The 19,063-nt window shown below is 36.5% G+C and overlaps 1 protein-coding gene across 1 annotated transcript; it reads left to right on the top strand.

The window, feature by feature from the left end:
* The first annotated feature begins 12,764 nt into the window (after window positions 1-12,764).
* Window positions 12,765-18,959, top strand: LOC122281602 (conserved oligomeric Golgi complex subunit 6). Its single transcript, XM_043093249.1, has 10 exons — window positions 12,765-13,111; window positions 13,192-13,339; window positions 13,423-13,530; window positions 13,608-13,675; window positions 16,099-16,222; window positions 16,324-16,470; window positions 16,593-16,856; window positions 16,936-17,211; window positions 17,717-17,863; window positions 18,177-18,959. The coding sequence occupies exons 1-10, from the start codon at window positions 12,834-12,836 to the stop codon at window positions 18,696-18,698; spliced, it is 2,082 nt and encodes a 693-aa protein (XP_042949183.1). The 5' UTR covers window positions 12,765-12,833; the 3' UTR covers window positions 18,699-18,959.
* The last annotated feature ends 104 nt before the right edge of the window (window positions 18,960-19,063 follow it).

The following is a 19,063-nucleotide window of genomic DNA, read 5'->3' as shown; positions in this document are numbered from 1 at the left end:
ACACACACATTTGGTTTAAAGTATTGTTGATTTTGATCAGTCTAATGATTGAAACATACATTTTCAGCTTGCTTGATCGTCGAATTTTGAAGTTTTGTAAGTTAGCCTCTAACTTACTCCTAGATAATGTATTTATGTCATGTGTATACTTTGCATTTTTTCATTCAAATTGGATTATGGAATTGTTACTTGTCGCATGTTGTGGTTTATATCTTATATGTACATGCTATGCTCAAATGTTGCTTATTGATTTAAATGTCATGTTTGAAGTTTTGAAAAATGGTGATATGCTTTGTTGAGCTTCTATATGTTATACTTAAGTATACATTTCTCCATGTTATAATTCTTTCAAGCTATAAACGTGATCCACTCTTAATACATGGCATAAATAGATGACATTGCTGCATGAAAGTAACATGCTCACATGTTTTTTGATTATGCATTAAAGAAATAGTATTGTCACAACTCCAAATTTTAGGATGGGGAAATATTCTAGTAGAACTCTTCTGTCAACTCTGAAGTGTCTAAATTGGAGTAGTAACCCCTGGGTTGAAGAAGCACAGTTAATGGATTTCAAATAGGTTCATTTTAAAGGATTTCGGAATGAAGTAGCACCTAATGCTAGTGGATGCAACGCATTAGAAATGCAGTGCATACAAATTGCAAAAAGTCATATCATATGGTCTCTTACATACTCACATCCAATCAAGAGGCCTGGCAAATTGATGCAATAACTAGCAAGAAGCCCACAATGCATATGGGAGCTGTGAGTTGTCCCCCACATTGTTATATGGACAAATGGTTATAAGTGATTGATATAAATTAAAAAATGATATTCTCACATAGTTATTTGTCACGTTGTTACATGATTACATAGTCAACATTTTCAAAAGATCACACACAAGAAAGAAATAAGTTTTTGGTCAAGTTCATTTCCATGCATTCATAATCATGATTTGCCTATACATGCTTATATTATCTTCTTGTACGTTATTGGTTTAATTTGTTGAGATTTCTTGAAATCTCACTATGGTAGTTTCCATTACCATTTCCCCAGAATGGTAAAGGTTGTGACAAGTCTAGGAGAAAGCGATGGGAAAGCGCAAGCATCCTAATTCCCCCAAAGAATAAAAAAAAAAAGTTCAAAGGAAAACACTAGTAAGGGTGACGGATATATAGCCTCTAGCTCTCAACATGTTGAGGGAGATAGTCGCGAAGAAGCAGTCATTGACTTGACAATGCTACTTGAGCATATCAAGGAAGTCTGATAACTGTTGGATCAAAAGAAACGTTGTATTTGAGAAATCGAATGAGCTTACATGTCATCCGTGACTTTTGATGGATTTTGTAAACTTAGTAGCAAGGGTTGTGGTTTAATCATTTTTTATTTTAGGAGTCTCTAAACAAATTCTTTTGGGATTAATAGTTTTTTTTTATTTGTACCATACTTTAATAGCTTAATCTTTACTTAGATATGAATTTTTTACACTGCAAATATTGCAAACTGTTATAAATATGCTAGGTGCATTGCATATTAACTGTTATGAACAACGGGTTTGTAACCTTAAGTTGCATATCCCAATGCTTCAGTCTCCATCCAACTCCCAATACGGTCTAGGGGTGTCACAATTACTATACACTAACACAAGGTTCAAAGAAGTTCAAAATAAATTTCATGGGCTTTTATATTGTCAATTGTGAAGGTCTAGTCCATACTTAATAAGGTTACTAACGAGGTAAAAGTAGTGGATGGGTACATTAAATGAGTGGTATTTTAGGATTTGTATATTGAGAATGATTTTGTTGTTAAATGCAATTGTAGATTGTTTGGATATGGGGAATAATGTGTAAACATGCCTTGTGTGTCATGATAATACTTGAAAAGACATTGTTGCCCTCAAAATACATTCTCGATTGCATAATGAAGGACATGAAATGGAGATATACTTCAGAGTAGTTATGAGGATCTGGTGGATAACCTTGAAGTAAAAATATATGACTCACAAAGAAATTTTCTAAATTGCATTATTAGCATTTGAAAGTTAGGAAAGTTCAAGAGACCAATGGGACATATGGATGTGTTGAAGGACTTTGGGTAGAATGAAAATCAATACAATGACAATGCAACATCCAGTGATCCTGGTGATTAGGGAGAAGCAATAAAATGTTTAACTTATTAGTTGTTCGAATTTAGGGTAAACTTCCATCTGAGTAAAAAGCCTATATGGTGGAAAAAACTATTAATAGATTGAAGACAAAAACAAAAACAAATCAAGTTGGCTTCCTATCTATTTCTATATGTTTTGAGAATGATATGCTTTATTTTAATTATAATGTTGGGTTATGCAGTCTAAATCGAAGCCCTAATAGGAAGCAAACCTTTATGGATCAAAGCAACATGCAAAGCCTTAAACACAACACCAGGTAAGTCTCTCCAAAATATGTTTTACATGTGTTAATTATAGTTGAATTAATAATATGTACTAATAATATATCCATGTTATTTAGTTTTAGGATCACTGTATTTGGAGTCAAGCGAGTACACATTTGGCGCACCTTCCACCATACAAAATGACAAGATAGGAAAATGCAGTAAAGATGTAAATCTTGATATTGGTAAACACTTTCATCAATTGTGAAGAAATGATTTTTTTCATGAGAAATTTGGTCATAACCCCTTCTGCTTTTGCCCATTTGCAATTAGCCCCATGTGATTCTTTTAGGATTAACCTCCTGTGGTATTAAATAATGTAGATCAAATCCTTCCGTCACATTTTTTTTATATCATATCAATTAACAGATGACACGTTTCTTCCCGTGACCCTGCCACGTGTCATTCTATTTTTTCCATTTTTTAAAATTCAAAATGAAAACAAAAAAAAACTATTAGTGATATTTATATTAAAAAAAAATATTGGATGTTTGTAGGATGAGAGATCTCCCCTCCCCATCGGCAACTACCTTGTTGTAGCCAACCAATTCAGGCCCCCATAGGGTGGCCAAGCTTAGGTCGTCACGGGTTGGCCACATTCATTTATGCAACTACTTAGCTAATTTTAGCTTCATTGTTCCCCAGGTTTGGCCAACTTTCAAACTCAACATTCAATTATATCAAACTAACGTTTAAGTAACTTCTTGCCATAATTTGGAAGGTTAGGATCAACCCAACAAAAATCTTTATATGATCTCTCCTTTTATATCAAAGCAAATTTTATTAGACAATCCAATTATGTCAATTAACAAAACAAGCAAATGGCAAACTAGAAAGAGGAATTAAACTTCATGTAGAAATTAAATACATTTCAATACTATTTCATTTCACCTTCTAGTTTTTATAAGTAAAAAACCGTCATCCGAATATCTTATCCTTGCTAGAAGTCTTCATGCATGCTTTTACAACACAATAGCAATATGGTTCATTAATTTATAATTGTGACTTTCTACCACTGCTTGATGTTGACATCTTCCCAACACAAAGTTATGGTCCTTAGAATTAAAAATCAACAAGCAAATCCAACAACATAAACACTATTCCCAACTAGATAACCCATTACTCCCAACAAATAATCAATAAACCAACCAACAATTTGTGTGTACTTTTAGAATCAATATTTTGCAAACTATCCAAGCCAATGTGTACACTTTAAGCATACATAATAAAGCAAACCAACAAAGAAACCCCATACACTGAAGATAATCTAAAAATTGCAAACATACATATAGAATTTCAATAAAATGATTGCATATTGCAAATATAATGAAACAACTATTACTAGTGGAAAATAACATATCATCAAAATTAGCTTGGAAGAATAAGACTCTAGACACTAAAATTGCTTGCTAATACTAGTGCATTGAGTTAGAAAGAATTGCCCCATTCATCTCTCCCTGTATGGTTCCGATTTCATGTTATATGACAGATCTAGATCAACATGGATTAACAAATTAATCTAACAAAATGTATAGACCAGGAGAAAATTGTATAGATCACCGCTGCAATATTAGTTTCCAAGTGAAGAGCTTGAAACCCCAAACTTCAAACCGTTTATAACTTGAAACCCATCCCCAAAGTTGCATAACCATCGGGAAAACATAGAACCATTGTGTTTTCAGTGTCAAGCACTACTAAATCTCATCTGGATGACCAATCAATGATAATATCAATGCATTTTGGATAGATAGGCGCTAAGGTTTCACGATCGAGACCGGTTTAGATGCTAAGGGTTTAGGCTTGAAAAAACTTAATCCGAAAATAGAGATCTATTTCATTTTCTAGTATTTTCTTCTTCTTTTTAACATGGTACTGACATGTGTCAATGTCGCGTGGAAACATAAAATTTTGTAAATTTTTTGTTCGCACATATAGAATTTCCTATCAATAAATATGCCACCTTTAGATCAAAGCATGGAGCCATAGCGTGGGTAAAAAGGGAAAACCATAGTGTCAACCATAGAATGAGAATATAGAGATAAAAGATGCTTAGTTGATGGGATGATTGCTTAACATAAAGACAGGGAATTGTAGAAAGGGCTGACATATGCATTCGAGATAAATCTAAATCCTAAAGGGTTAGCTATTTGCTGCATTAAACTCCAACCAAGTCTCTTCACTAAAGAAAACAAAAATAAAAAATTGTAGAAGGTTTCTACCCATATTATATGTGTGTGTGTGTGTGTGAATATCAAAAGTTCAATTTGAAAGTTTGCAGTCTTAAGAGTTCCAAAGTAGAATAAAAGAGTAGCCATGAACTCGAACCCACAATGCACCAACAAAAAGTAGCTTACTGTGGACGATGGAGAGCTTCAAAGTAACGAGTGCTTGGTGGGCTGGAGAAGTCAGTAGTTGACACACAATATTTGGTTACTTGGAGGCATGATCAAGGGGAGAGAGAGAGAGAGAGAGAGAGAGAGAGAGAGAGAGGTATATGATTTGGAAATTGGAATGAAGTCATCGGGCTGCTCTTTCACCCGTTAAAAAGCAAGTTGGATGATTTCCAACCTATTGTTTAGCTAAACCTGCATTTAACGGGGCAGGCCAGACAAATTTATCAGACGGATTGGGCTATAATTTTTTTTTTTTTTAACAAGCCTAATTTATGGTAGGATTTCCTTTAGGTGATATTCACTGCTATTATTAGCTTAGAATAAATAATATTCATTATTAACAAAAGTGTCAAAATTCAATATTGTGGTTTCTTTACTTCCAACCGATATTGTGGGAAACCCAAAAATAATACACTAGAAGTTAAAAGTAAAATTCCAATATTAAAATATTGCATGATGACATCGGTTTGGTTAACACGAAATATCCTATTGTTTTTGCAACATGACCCAAGTTGGATCCTTACGCACTTTATAACTATAAATATAATTTCTCAGAAGCTAAATACTCAATTTCAAAGTACTAATCCGTTAATCAAACATATTAAGGTATCTTTAACAAATAACCTAGTCAAGGATAAATATGCAAAGCTCTTTGGACAAACACATGAACAGCAGAGGAGCACAGTAGATAAATCACCTCTTAGCCACATCATTAGCAAGGAATAACTAATTGTAATTTCAAGATTATTCTAGAATCTTTTCTGTTATTCACTGCAATGTAAATGAGAGTTTATATATACCATTACAAGTTTGTACACAAATATATGGGAAATGAGAATCATTAATAGAATTGGTGCAAATCATATTCACTTCTAGACCTTCTATCAAACACCTTTCCTGCATTTAGCATGGTATCAAGAGCACAATAGGAGTAGCATCCCCTTCTTCTTCCCTTCTTACATCATGAACCCAGAAAATCCAAACCTTTATGCAACTTCCACCCTTCTCAATTCTCACCTAAAAGCTCTCAATTAACAATTATCTCCTTTGGAAAGCCCAGATTCTCCCATTCCTTAAAGGAAATCAATTGTCTGGGTATGTCGATGGCACCATCATCGTGTCCCCTCCCACCATTGATGATAAACCAAACCCAGAACATCACAAATGGCTTCTCCAAGACCAACTCATAATTTCGACCATTAATTCTTCACTCACAGATACAATGCTCTCCCAAGTTCTTGACTGCACTACCTCTCATGAAGTATGGTTGACATTACACAGCATGTTTTCTACCCAAACCTCAACCCATATCATGCAAACACAATACAAATTAGCCACCCTATAAAAAGGCTCGGATTCTATTACACAATACTTTCACAAAGCTAAATCTCTCTCTCAGCTTCACTTGGTACTTCTGGGCAACCACTCACCTCTATTGAGTTCATCACTTATTTGCTAGCCAGTCTCAATTTTGATTACGAGTCTCTCATTACTTCGATTACTACTAGACCAGATCCCCTATCTCCTTCTCAAGTGTATGGGTACCTGTTTAATCATGAGTCAAGACTCCCCATCAAATTGAGTCTCTCTTGTCCAACACCACCCTCTCTGTAAATAATATTACTGTCAGCCCACCATTTCACTCTTCTGCATCATATCGTGGTCATGGCCAATGGCCTCGTCGTGGACATCGGTCTGGTTGCTCTCATCCCTCCCCTTCCTCCCCTTTTTGTCCTCACTCATTTTCTCACCCCACATATCAAGTTTGTCATAAAATAGGACACTCAGCCATTTCATGTTACTACCCATTCGATCAAAGTTAGGGGTGTAACTAATCCAGTCCGGTCTTGTTTTGGACAAAATTTAGGATCGAACTGATATGCACCAGTTTTACATTTTTTAAAACCTATTATGCACTAGTTATCATCCTAAATCGGTACTCCAGTTTTACCTGTTTCATGTCTGGTTCAGTTCAATTTTTCAGTTTTAATATACTATAATATAGTATATTATAGTTTATAATACTATAGTAATAAAATATTGTAGTATATTATAACATATAGTGATATAGTATTAGTATAATTTTTAATATGCACTATATAATATTAGTATAACTATTAATACAATAAACTATAGTGATATAAAATTTTAAAATCTAATATTATATTGATTAGTAATTTATCATATAATACAAAACTATTTTATATATAACTATATATTATATATAAAAATTATATACAATATAAAAAATTAAAATATATCCGACCCGGTTTTAGAAAAAGAAAAACTGAAACCGTACTAATTTTAATCAATTTTTAAAAAAATAAAACCGGTACCGGATCGAACCAAACTCGGTACCAAACTAAACCTACCAATTCCGTCAGTTCGGTCTGGTTTACCAATTCACTAGTTTTTTTTTTTTTTTATAGCACTAATCAGAGTTATCAAGCCTCACCACCTCCCTTTCTAGTAGCAAACTACACTACTCTCCCCAATCCCTCTCCTCCCACAACAAACTGGTTCCTAGATAAGGTTGCCACCAACCACTTTACAGCTGAGTTGTCCAACCTCAATCTTGGTTCCACCCCTTATCATGGTCCAGAACAAGTCTACATCGGTGATGGGTCGTCTCTCCCAATTTCAAACACTGGCATGGCTCATATTTTCTCTTCTACTAGCAAATTTTTGCTTACCAAGCTCTTACATGTTCTAAATATTACTCGAAACATTTTATCAGTTCGTCAATTCTGCTTGGACAATTTGGTTTATTTTGAATTTAATTCTTCTAGTTTTCTCGTGAAGGACCTGCATACATAAGCAATGTTGTTTGGGGATTCGTTAGGAATGACTTCTATGTGCTTCCCTCCGATGCCGAGTGCACCTCTCCTACCATCTAGTCCCCTTCGGCCTTCATTGATGAAAGAACTACATCACAGCTTTGGCACTCCCACTAAGGCCATCGTTCATCTCGTATGACTTCCTTTACTATTTCTAGTTTTCAGCTTCCAGTTAAAAATAAATATGTGATTTCTCCATGTTCCTCATGTGTTCAAGCAGAATCCCACGCCCTTCCCCATCCCGATCACACGAACCTTTTGATTTATTGTTTTTAGATGTTTGGGGTCCAGCGCCTATGTTGTCAACCTCCACTCATAGGTTTTATCTCTCTATTGTAGATTACTACATAAAATATTTTTGGTATTTCCCATTATATGCAAAGTCCGATGTGTCTACCATATTCATGGCCCTTTTAAGATATGTTAGCAATTCTTTTTCCTCTAATATAATTTCAATTCAAACGGATTGAGGCAATGAATTTTGCTCCATTCACTTGTTATTTAAACAATTTAGTATTTCTCATCGTATTACTTGCCCAAATTCCCATGCCCAAAAAGGCACGGCCGAAAAACGTCATAGACACATTGCTGAGATAGGTTTATCCCTCTTAGCTCATGCCCCCATTCCAACCAAATATTGGACTGAGGCATTCCAGACTGCATTGTTTCTCATAAATAGAATGCCTACTCCCATTCTTCAAAACAAGTCACCATTCCAAGTCCTTTTTGGTCACATTCCTGATTACTCATTTTTACGTGTGTTTGGGTTTGCATGTTGGCCCAATCCACAGCCCTTTAATAACCACAAAATAGATTTTCATTCCAAATTGTGCGTATTTATCGGCTATACACTTGACCAGAAAAGGGTAAAATTGCTTGCATATACCCACTGGTAAACTTTTTGTGTGTCAGGAGATTACCTTTGAGGAAACACATTTCCCTTTTCAAAATCTGCCCAACCCATCCACATTAATGAGTCCATCCTTATCTAACCCATGGCCTCTCACTCTTCCCACTATTACTTCTCCTACTAGGTCTCTCTCTTCTTACTTGGCCCAATGAATACCTCCCTTACATTCCTCCAGCCTAAACCTAAGCTCCACTTCACCCTCTCTATTTGATAGATCTTTTTCCCCTGATACAAATCCTAATGTATCACTCCCTTCATCTACTTCCCCTTCTCCTCCATCCATTAGACCTCCCCCTCTACATCCCATGGTTACCCGCTCTCTAGTTCATATTCATCAGTCATTTGTGTATTCTGATGTTACCATCTCATGGCCTAGAAAACCCTCTACATCTTTGGTTGAATCTCTCTTAGTTCCTAAGAAACCTTCCTCATTCACAGAAGCCTACAAATTTCATGAATGGCATCTTGCCATGAATACCGATTTCCAGGACCTCATCCATAATTGGGGACCTTGTTCTCCCTTCTTCGAATTTCAATGTCCTTAGGTCCAAATGGGTCCTCACGAGTTAACGACACTCTTGAGTAGTGTAAGGCTCACCTTGTCACCAAGGGTTTCCATCAACGAGCCAGATTAGACTATACCAAGATCTTTAGCCCGATTGTCAAACCAAGCACCATTCAGCTTCTACTTCCCTTCTCATGCACAACAACTAGCTCATCCATCAACTTGACATCCAGAACACCTTCCTACATGGGGACCTGGAGAAGGACATCTATATGTAGCAACCCCAAGGGTTTGTTCACTTTGATTTTCCCTCTTACGTTTGTAAATTGTATAAGTCAGTCTATGGCTTGAAACAAGCCCCTAGTACTTGGTTTTCTAACCTTAGTGCTAAACTGTTAGAACTAGGTTCTTTTAGTTCCAAATCTAATTCCTCATTATTTATTTACTCTACTTCTCATATGTCAGTTTATGTGTTAATTTATGTCGATGATATTATGGTAATAGCATCTAAACCATCTCTAATTACTGAGTTTATTTATGCTCTAAGTTTGTCATTTCCTGTCAAAGATTTGGATGCTTTACATTATTTACTATAGTTAGAAGTTCATCGTGATGCTACGGGTCTTTACATGTCTCAAGCTAAATACATTTATGATCTATTAACTAGGACTAATATGATCCTTTCCAAACCTATTAACACTCCTATGGTAGTTTCTTATAAACTCACAGCCCTTGAGGAAAATTCATTCAAAGATCCACATCTCTATCATAGTGTTGTAGGAAGCCTTCAATACTTTGCCTTCACACAACCCGATGTTTCTTTTGCTGTCAACCAAGTGTGCCAGTTCATGCATTTACCTCATCTTTCTCATTGGCAAGCTATCAAGAGGATTCTTCATTATATTCATCAAACACCTACTCTTGGTTTAGATTTTCCACCCAGCTCCATCCTTGAACTCATGGCCTTCTCTGATTTAGACTGGGCTGGTTGCCCTTATTATCGGAAATCAACTGGAGGTTTTTGTGTCACTTTGTGCAAGAACGAGTGGTTGCCAAGATGCTCAGAGTCTCTTTTATTTCAAGTTGGATATGTTCGCCAGTTTCTTCTGTTTCAATACCTTATGAGCGGAGAATAAAACATATGGCGAGTCTGCAATAGGCACAGACTGTTCTATAGCATCAGAAACTGCATGCTGCAACTCCACTGACCCTTAAGAATCAGCTGGCCGACATCCTCACCAAAACTCTCTCAGCTACAAGGTTCTCTACTCTCTGTTCAAGTCTCACAATCTTGTCTGTGCTGCTTGAATCGAGGGGAGATATTAAAGCATCTTCAACAAATGACTCAGCCAAGGATAAACACGCAAAGCTCTCTAGACAAACATATGAACAATAGAGGAGCACAATAGATAAATCACCTCTTAGCCACGTCATTAACAAGGAATAACTTATTATAATTTCAAGATTATTCTAGAATCTTTTTATGTTATTCACTACAATGTAAATGAGAGTCTATATATACCATTACGAGTCTGTACACAAATATATGAGGAATGAGAATCATTAATAGAATTAGTGCAAATCATATTCTCTTCTAGAACTCCTGTCAAACATCTTTACTGCATTTAGCAAAAGACATCTTAAACAGTTGTAAAATAACATTTGACCCATGTCTCAAGGGTCAATCATATTTTCGAACCAAATATGTTGGGAATAAACCTTTGATGTTGTTAGGTCCTCAAAAGGGTACAAGGTTTTGGCATATGATTGCTAAATGTATCCCTCTAGTTTTGAGTAATTCTAAATGGAAACTTAATGATAGAAATGTTTTCTTTTGGTATGATAAGTGGATCAAGCAGGGGACTTTTCCCGAAAGTTTACTAGTGGTTGAGTAGCCTCTTTTAAAAATTAAGGAATGCAATCTTGAAAGTGGTTGGGATGTGGTATTATTAGAAAGGTTGTTGGGCATCGAAACAACTGATATTGCTCTCAAAATCTTGCAAAATGTAAAGAGGGAGGAGATGTGTTAATTTGTACCAAATCTGATAGTGGTATTTTTACCACTGAATCAACTTGGGAGTGGATTCAGGCTAGAGGTCTTGTTTTGGAGGAGCATAAGTGGATATGGAATAATATGCTTACTAAAAAATTTTCCGTTCTAATGTGGAAGGCGTGGCGTGGTGCACTGGCTGTGGATGATAAACTAAGAAGGATTGGGATTCCTCTTGCTTCGAAATGTGACTGTCGTAGGCAAGGAATATATGAAGATCAAATCATGTACTCTTTGACGGGGAGATTGCAATTAAGGTATGGCAGAAATGTAGTTCTCTTCTAGGATTACCGATTGGTAGAACACGGCGTTAAACTGCTCTAAGTTGGTTTAGGAGAGCTTCAAATTCATCTCAAATAGGTGTCATTCTAGGTTTGTTGCCTACTATTATTTCTTGGAGATTATGGAGTAAAAGATGTTCTGCACGTATGGAAGGTAAATTTGAATCGGTACATGCTGTGTGGCATTCTATCAAACACTGGATAGGTGTGATTTTTCAAGGAATATCAAAGGTTAAGAAGTTTACTCAAGCTAACTCTTACATCCTTAACAACTTAAATATCCCTTCAATTCCTATTCATCAAAAGCAAACTCAATTTATCTCATGGTCCAAGCCACCATAGGGCAGAGTTAAACTAAACATAGACGGCAGTAGTCTTGGCAATCCGGGATCATCGGGGGCAGGTGGCATTATTCGGGACATGCATGGTTATTTGTTGTTTGCTTTTTCAATTAATCTTAGCTATGGCGCTAGTAATTGTGCAAAATTGTGGGCATTATTAGAGGGTGTAAAGCATTACTTGCTGCTTAACTTTTTATCGGTTGACATTGAAATGGACTCAAAGGTGCTTTTATCTTGGTTGCAAAAAGCTCGATGCGGAATCTGGTATTTAAAGGACTACTGGGAGGAATTTCAAAAGCTGCTTCTTGCGATTGACTACATTGTTTGTCACACTTATAGAGAAGGAAACGTAATTGCTGATTGGTTAGCAAGATTTGATGCAAGGGAAGGTGATGCTGAATGGCTTAACATGCGAGATTTGCCTCATATGTTGCATGGTTTGCTTAGAGAGGATAAATGGGTACTTCCTACTATTCGGTGCCAGGGTCAAGCTTAAAGCTTTTAATGTTGTGGTGCATTGCCCTATTTCTTTGTTAGTTTGCATTGGTTATGTTTTAGTTATAGTTTTATTTCTGATATCGGTTATCTTTTGAGATGTTTGTTCTGGTATTCCTCGCCTAAAGTGAGATCTTTTAATTAAGAATTTTGTTATGTATAAATAAAGTCGTGTACTAATCTGTGTATTAATACTGATTCTTCATATTCAAAAATTAAATTAGTATTATCTTCAATCAAATTTATTTTTTGACTAATTACATTATAAAAAAAAAAAAAGAAAAAGAAAAGAAAGGCGGGACCAAGATCTCCTCCAACGGATCCAATTAACCAAAATTTTCCTTGTGCTGCTTCGTTTGAAATCCCATTGTACCCATTTGCCGAGACAGAGAGAAGATTTCTGGGCCTGCTCTGTGGTCTAGGATCAACCGATGAAGGTCCAGCTCACACGAAACTAAAAACAAACAACTAGGCCATGTCCCTTAGAACTGTTGTTATTGGACTTTGAATTGGCCCATACTTTTCCGCGAGTGTTAAACAGAAGGAAATATCGAGCTGTGAATGCATTTGATTCAGAGAGTGAGTCAGAGATGGCGACGTCGGCGGTTGGATTGGCGCCGGGGCTATCTCGGAAACTGAAGAAGGTGTTGGAATGTCGGACGGACTCGCCGGATCTAGTGTCTTCTCTGAGCACTCTGTCTACGTTCTACACGGAGAACAACCCTCGGTCTCGGCGCAACCTGAAGAGTGCCATCGAAACCCGTGCCCTCCAAATCAACCTTGAGTTCCTCCGAGCCTCCGAAGCTGCCCAACAGGCCCTCGATCGCGTCGAGGAAGAGGTCAACTCCCTCTCCGACTGTTGTGACAGGTGTGTGTATGTCTATTTGCCCGAGATGTGAGACGAGCTAAGATCTCACCTAAAACTTGTGTCTTGGCCCTGTGGCGCAGGATTGCGAAGGCATTGAACAGTTGCAGTGCTAGCACGGGAGATATTATTAGTACAACGGAGAGGCTCAAACAGGAACTTGAAATTACTACACAAAGACAAGAGATCGTTTCGTGCTTCCTTCGTGATTATCAGCTCTCCAATGAAGAGGTTTTAACCTTGTTCATTGGATGTTCGTAAATCGTTATATTACTGTAGATTGACCTCAGTTTACTGGTTCTCCCTTTTTGTAGATAAATGCACTAAGGGAGGAAGAGCTCAGTGATAACTTTTTCAAGGCGCTTACTCATGTTCAAGAAATTCATGCCAACTGCAAGATCTTGCTAAGAACGCATCACCAGGTTTAACTTCTTCCTACTTTTCTAAAGGCTTAAAATTAGTTTTTGTAATGATCATTCACATGAGCCCCTCTTTACAGCGGGCAGGCTTGGAGCTCATGGATATGATGGCTGTATACCAAGAAGCAGCCTATGAGCGCTTGTGCAGGTGACACTTATCTTAAATAAACAATTTATAAAACGTATATTAGCCTCTACGTCATATATTAGCCTCTACGTCTTCTCCCCTTCCAAATTGGTAGAACGAATAAATCCGGATCCGATCCCCTTTTGAATAACATTATCTCTTTACTTCATGGAACTAAGCTCCATTTTGTAATCACGCTAGTAGTCCTATGGGCTGTGGTTCATAATGCTAGTCGATATTTGTCTCTTTTATGGACAAGCATTTGAACTGTAGTTTTCTTATAGAAATTGGTACTCTTCTCTGACGTTTTTATTTTTTGGGCTAAATATCTCTACCTGGTTTCTTCAGCTGTTACTGGGCTTTTCTTGTATTGATTTTAGTTTTTAGTGGAAATGTGGAATAGTGTGCATCGTTTTGATATAATGATTGTGGATTTTTTTGATAAGTTATAAAGAATTATTACTTTAAAAAATATATATATAAGAAAAAACTCACAATCATTCTGTTGAAAGCCATGTTTATACATTTTTTTTATAAGTAATAAAGAATTATTACTTGTCAAAAAATAAAAGGAAAAAACTCACAATCATTCTGTTGAAAGCCAAGTTTAAATATTATTATTGTCGCCGTTGTGGTTGACCATAGATAACCTAATTCACCTAAACTAGGGTAATTTCCTGCAGTCAATGGTATCAATCGTTTCTAGAAGAAAACCTGCCCCTCAATCTGCATGATGGGGTTTTATGGTTTCAGTTTCAGGGCACTAGCAAGATCCCTCACCCTAATTGTGAATTATATATCTGTCTTAAGTTATAATACTTGAGACCTGCTCTTGGTTTCGATCTGTTTTTGCTTTCACTAACAGTGCTTGGTTGCTCGTGAACCCTGATGTATTTCTAAGAATTGCTAGTCTTACTCCTCTTGCTCTACCAGTATAGTTCTCTTAACTAGATATCCATATCAAAGCAAATTCGTTTTCCTGTTTCTTTTCAAATCTTCTTCACCCAAATTTATCGTCCGATATGTCTTTTTAGCAATGATTGGATAGGTATTTTTTTTACAAGTTGGGTAGGTGTTTTTTTAGTAATATAATTAATATTACGAGCCAAAGGTGCCATCAGGTACACAAGAAGTATACATGAGAGACACCAAGGTAGTAAGAGTAAAAAGATAAAGAAAAAGTCTGCAAAAATAATGTTTGAAAAACTAAAGATTGCTGCCATCCAACGATATAGAGATCTAAAAAGGAAATCCTTTAACTCCTCCATGTTCTTCTAGCAATTCCTGATGCTAAAGTATTCCTCTATTTCCAAATGTACCATAGTAGACAAATCGGGATCGTTTCCCACAATCTTTCACAATGTATGCTACAATCTTCCACTGATGTTGCTAGTAGTGATTGGATAGGGTATAATCATATTTTTTTTTTTTAACAAGAAATCGAAGATTTTATTGGAGAAATGCAAAAGGCATAGTTGATGTATTTTGGAAGCATATAAGTGGAAAACCTGATGAGAAAAAGAAAAGAAAGAAGAAATCATTAGAATCTCCAGAATCTACTCAGATAAACAAGGTCTTGAAAAATAAAGAAAGTTCTAAGCTCCATTGTCTGCACTCGGCCTTCAAAATTTCTAGCATTATTTTCCCTCAAAATATACCGCACTAGATAAATTTGGTGGTATTTTCCATACTGTTACAGTTTATGGGCTATCTCTGATTGGCAAAGAGATCTACAATTCTTGTGGACATATCCCAAGCCATTCAAATTGTACTGAAAGGGTCATTCTACAGAATACTGGCAATCTCACAGTGGAGTAGAAGGTGGTCTATAGATTCTTCGCTCTCTTTGCACATACAGCACCAGTCTGTTACAATGATATGCAGTTTCCTTATGTTCATGGTGAGGATCCTTTTTAAAGAGGCCATCCAAGCAAAACTAGCTGCTCTCAGAGGCATACTAGTCTGCCAAATAATTCCACAAGGGAAAGGGTTGTTATCCCGAGGTATAAGGACTTTTTATAAAGATCAGACAAGAACTTCCTTGTCTTGGTAGGGGCCCAGAAAATTGCATTACACTGCAGAGAGTCATGGAGAACTCCAAGAGATTAGCCACTGAAGTGTTTTGCGCCAATATTATACACCTATGTGAGAGCTTCCTTGAGGTCTCTGCTACTACACCACGAATCATTTCAAAATCCAGTTCTAGTCTCCTACAGCCACACCCACCACAAGTCTAGTATGTTTAGAAAACAACCCTATCTTCCCCTAATATTTTTCCCTCACCTCACTCCATAATAGGTTTAATAATTTATAGCTCATATATATTGATATCCTTTTCTTAATATGTCATAAAATTTCATTAAAAAGCTCTTATATATTGATTCTTATTCCTTACTCATTTTAATTATCAATTATTTAATTATTTAATGTTTATGTCTGCCTAGGTGGGTTCAAGCAGAGTGTAGAAAATTAGGTGACACTGATAATCCTGAAGTTAGTGAGCTTTTGAAAACAGCAGTTCGCTGCCTCAAGGAGCGCCCTGTTCTTTTCAAGTATTGTGCAGAAGAGGTGATTGAGTAGACAGCTTGATAATCGACATACTTAAACATGTTATATGCCTCATGGTTATTCCTGTAGCTTTTCTCATGTTTATTCATTATTGCATGCAGGTGGCAAATATGAGGCATAATGCATTGTTTAGAAGGTTTATAAGTGCTCTTACGCGTGGAGGACCTGGTGGATTGCCTCGGCCCATTGAAGTGCATGCACATGATCCTTTACGATATGTGGGGGACATGCTAGGGTGGCTGCATCAGGTGTGACATGAATGCCTTTTGGTTTTTTGTTAACGCCTTTTAATAAGGCCTTTATTTATTTATTTTTATCTGTACTGAGGCCTTTTAAATATAGATAATAATTTTTTTTTGTATGTAAGCAGGCTTTAGCATCTGAACGAGAACTTGTTCTTGCATTACTCGATCCAGATGCTGTGGTAGATACTGGACCAACTGCAAACCGATTTTCCAAGAGGCTGGAGAGTGATTTTGCAAAGACGGAGTCTGACTTGACATTTGTTTTGGATAGAATTTTTGAAGGTGTTTGCCGGCCATTTAAAGTGAGAGTTGAACAAGTTTTACAGTCTCAACCTAGTCTTATAATTTCATATAAACTCAGTAATACGCTGGAGTTCTACAGCTACACTGTGAGTTGAGTTCTTTTTCTATTATTTATATTACTAGTTGTTTCAGATACCTTTTTATAACCATTTTGATGAATTGTAGATATCAGATTTACTTGGGAGAGAAACAGCTCTCTGTAATACTCTTTGGGCACTGAAGGATGCAGCTCAGAAAACATTTTTTGATATTCTGAAAACTCGTGGAGAGAAGCTTTTACGGTATCCTCCCCTCGTTGCTTTGGATCTTTCCCCTCCTCCTGCAGTAAGAGAAGGAGTCTCTGTACTTCTTGAAATCATCCAGACCCATAACAGCATGATGGTTCCTGCTTCAGGGAATTTTGATCCAGTGATATCTGCTTTACTTGATCCTATTATTCAGGTTGTTTTGCTTGATATCTTCTGGTAAACAGCATATGCTTAGTAATTTGCATGACGTTGTAACAGAGTAGCCGAAGTATTTCAGTGTGCTTGATTTTTCCGTAAAATTTGATTTTATGTGAAGATCATTTTAAATGTATGGGTTCATGTCATTGTCGGATGGTATAATCCCACAAACATGTTACCTATATGTGGGATCCTTCAATCAATCAAGTGGTTCAGGTTGGCACGCTGAGCCTTGTAAGCCAGATTTGAGGAGTCTACCTGTGTGATCGTGTTAACACGATGCTAACATAGCAATGAGCAATTTCTTTGCTTGCCTTCTTTGGATAAGCTCATTTTTTTGGACTGGATATGGTTAAACTAAGTTGCTCGATCTTTAAAAAAACTTGTCTAATAATTGAAAACGTGATTTTTATGTTTGGTTTGAATTTGTGGATTGTTATAACCTGTTCTTTTGTGTGTAGAATATTCCCAATGAAATTTATTACCTATAATCACTGCAGATGTGTGAGCAAGCTGCAGAGGCACACAAGTCGAAGGGAGCCAATTACTCATCAAGAAGAAGTAGAATGAGTTCTGACACGGGTCAAATGAGTAAATCATCAGTTGATGCTATCTTGTCAAATAGCAGCTCTGCTCTGTCCTCCCAGGTCCGTGCTAGACTGTGTTCAAGTCCTCTGCATTTATTGCTTGCCAGATTTCAAGTATTTCTTTGCCAGTTCTAATGTGGTTCTGAACTCTTTTCCAGTCATGTTTCTTTCATGGATTTACATGAACATGCATGCCATTTTCTGAATTATCCCACATTGCTTTTCTAGCGACAAAGGGATCTTATGTATTCTTTACTTGGTGTAGACAAGCCTTATGTATCTTCCTCTGTTTTTTTTTTTTTTTTCTTTCTTTCTTTTGAACATTCAAAATTATGTGATTAATAGTTTCTTTTTTAATAATGAGTTTTTGCAGAATAATGAAACTCCTTCAAAGATCTTCCTCATCAACTGCTTGTCTGCCATCCAACAACCATTGTATGGACATGAGGTTGCAGCTGAATATGTGAAGAACTTGAGAGCAATGATAAATAATCACTTGCGCATCCTTGTGGAAAAAGAAGTTGATTCCATCTTAGGAAGATGTGGCCTGTCTCAAAAGATGCATCACTTCCATAGTTCACTGAACAAAGAGGCCGGCAAGACAGCAATTTGGGCCCCTTTAGCAGAATTAGAGGAAACATCTCCAGCTTCTCTTTCAGATTGCTTGAAGGCTTTCTTTGGGCTAGTATTAAGAAGTGAGACTTCTCTGCCAGAATTTGAGCAGATGCAGGTTCCAAAGCTGCGATCGGAAGCTTGTATCCAGGTTGCTCAATCACTGGTTGAAGTTTATGAACTTATATATGAGGCAATCATGGATCCTGAGAATCGCTATCCGGACCCCAAATCGCTGGCAAGGCATCCTCCTGATCAGATAAGGACCATTTTAGGAATATGAAGCTCTATGAGCATAATTCTCTTATACATATCTTTGTTAGTTTTTGTTTTCACAAAAAGGCAATACACTACTTATTATTACCAGACTCATATGGAACAACTCTTTTTCCCTACCGACAAACAAGCTGTGTCATCCATTTGACATAGTATCGATATTCTTTTGTCCTTGTCACTTTGTGTTTCGATAGTCTATTGTACGTGTGATTCATAGGTGAGTTGTTTTGGACATAATGAATAAATTTTTTCATTTATCTTTTTCCTATTTATTTGTTAATATTTATTTTGTGCAATTTATGGATGTGATGTTGCCTGAGTAAATTTTCCTTTACCTATAACATGGTTATTGTAGACTATCATCTTTCATGG

Source organism: Carya illinoinensis, chromosome 11 (assembly GCF_018687715.1).
Source record: "Carya illinoinensis cultivar Pawnee chromosome 11, C.illinoinensisPawnee_v1, whole genome shotgun sequence".
NCBI lineage: Eukaryota > Viridiplantae > Streptophyta > Magnoliopsida > Fagales > Juglandaceae > Carya > Carya illinoinensis.
This window is presented reverse-complemented; position numbering and strand designations above follow the sequence as displayed.

Coding starts and splice junctions, on each gene's coding strand:
- LOC122281602 (XM_043093249.1), top strand. CDS start 12,834: ATGGCGACGTCGGCGGTTGGATTGGCGCCGGGGCTATCTCGGAAACTG. Junction 13,112..13,191: donor CTCTCCGACTGTTGTGACAG/GTGTGTGTATGT, acceptor CCTGTGGCGCAG/GATTGCGAAGGCATTGAACA. Junction 17,212..17,716: donor TACTTGATCCTATTATTCAG/GTTGTTTTGCTT, acceptor TAATCACTGCAG/ATGTGTGAGCAAGCTGCAGA.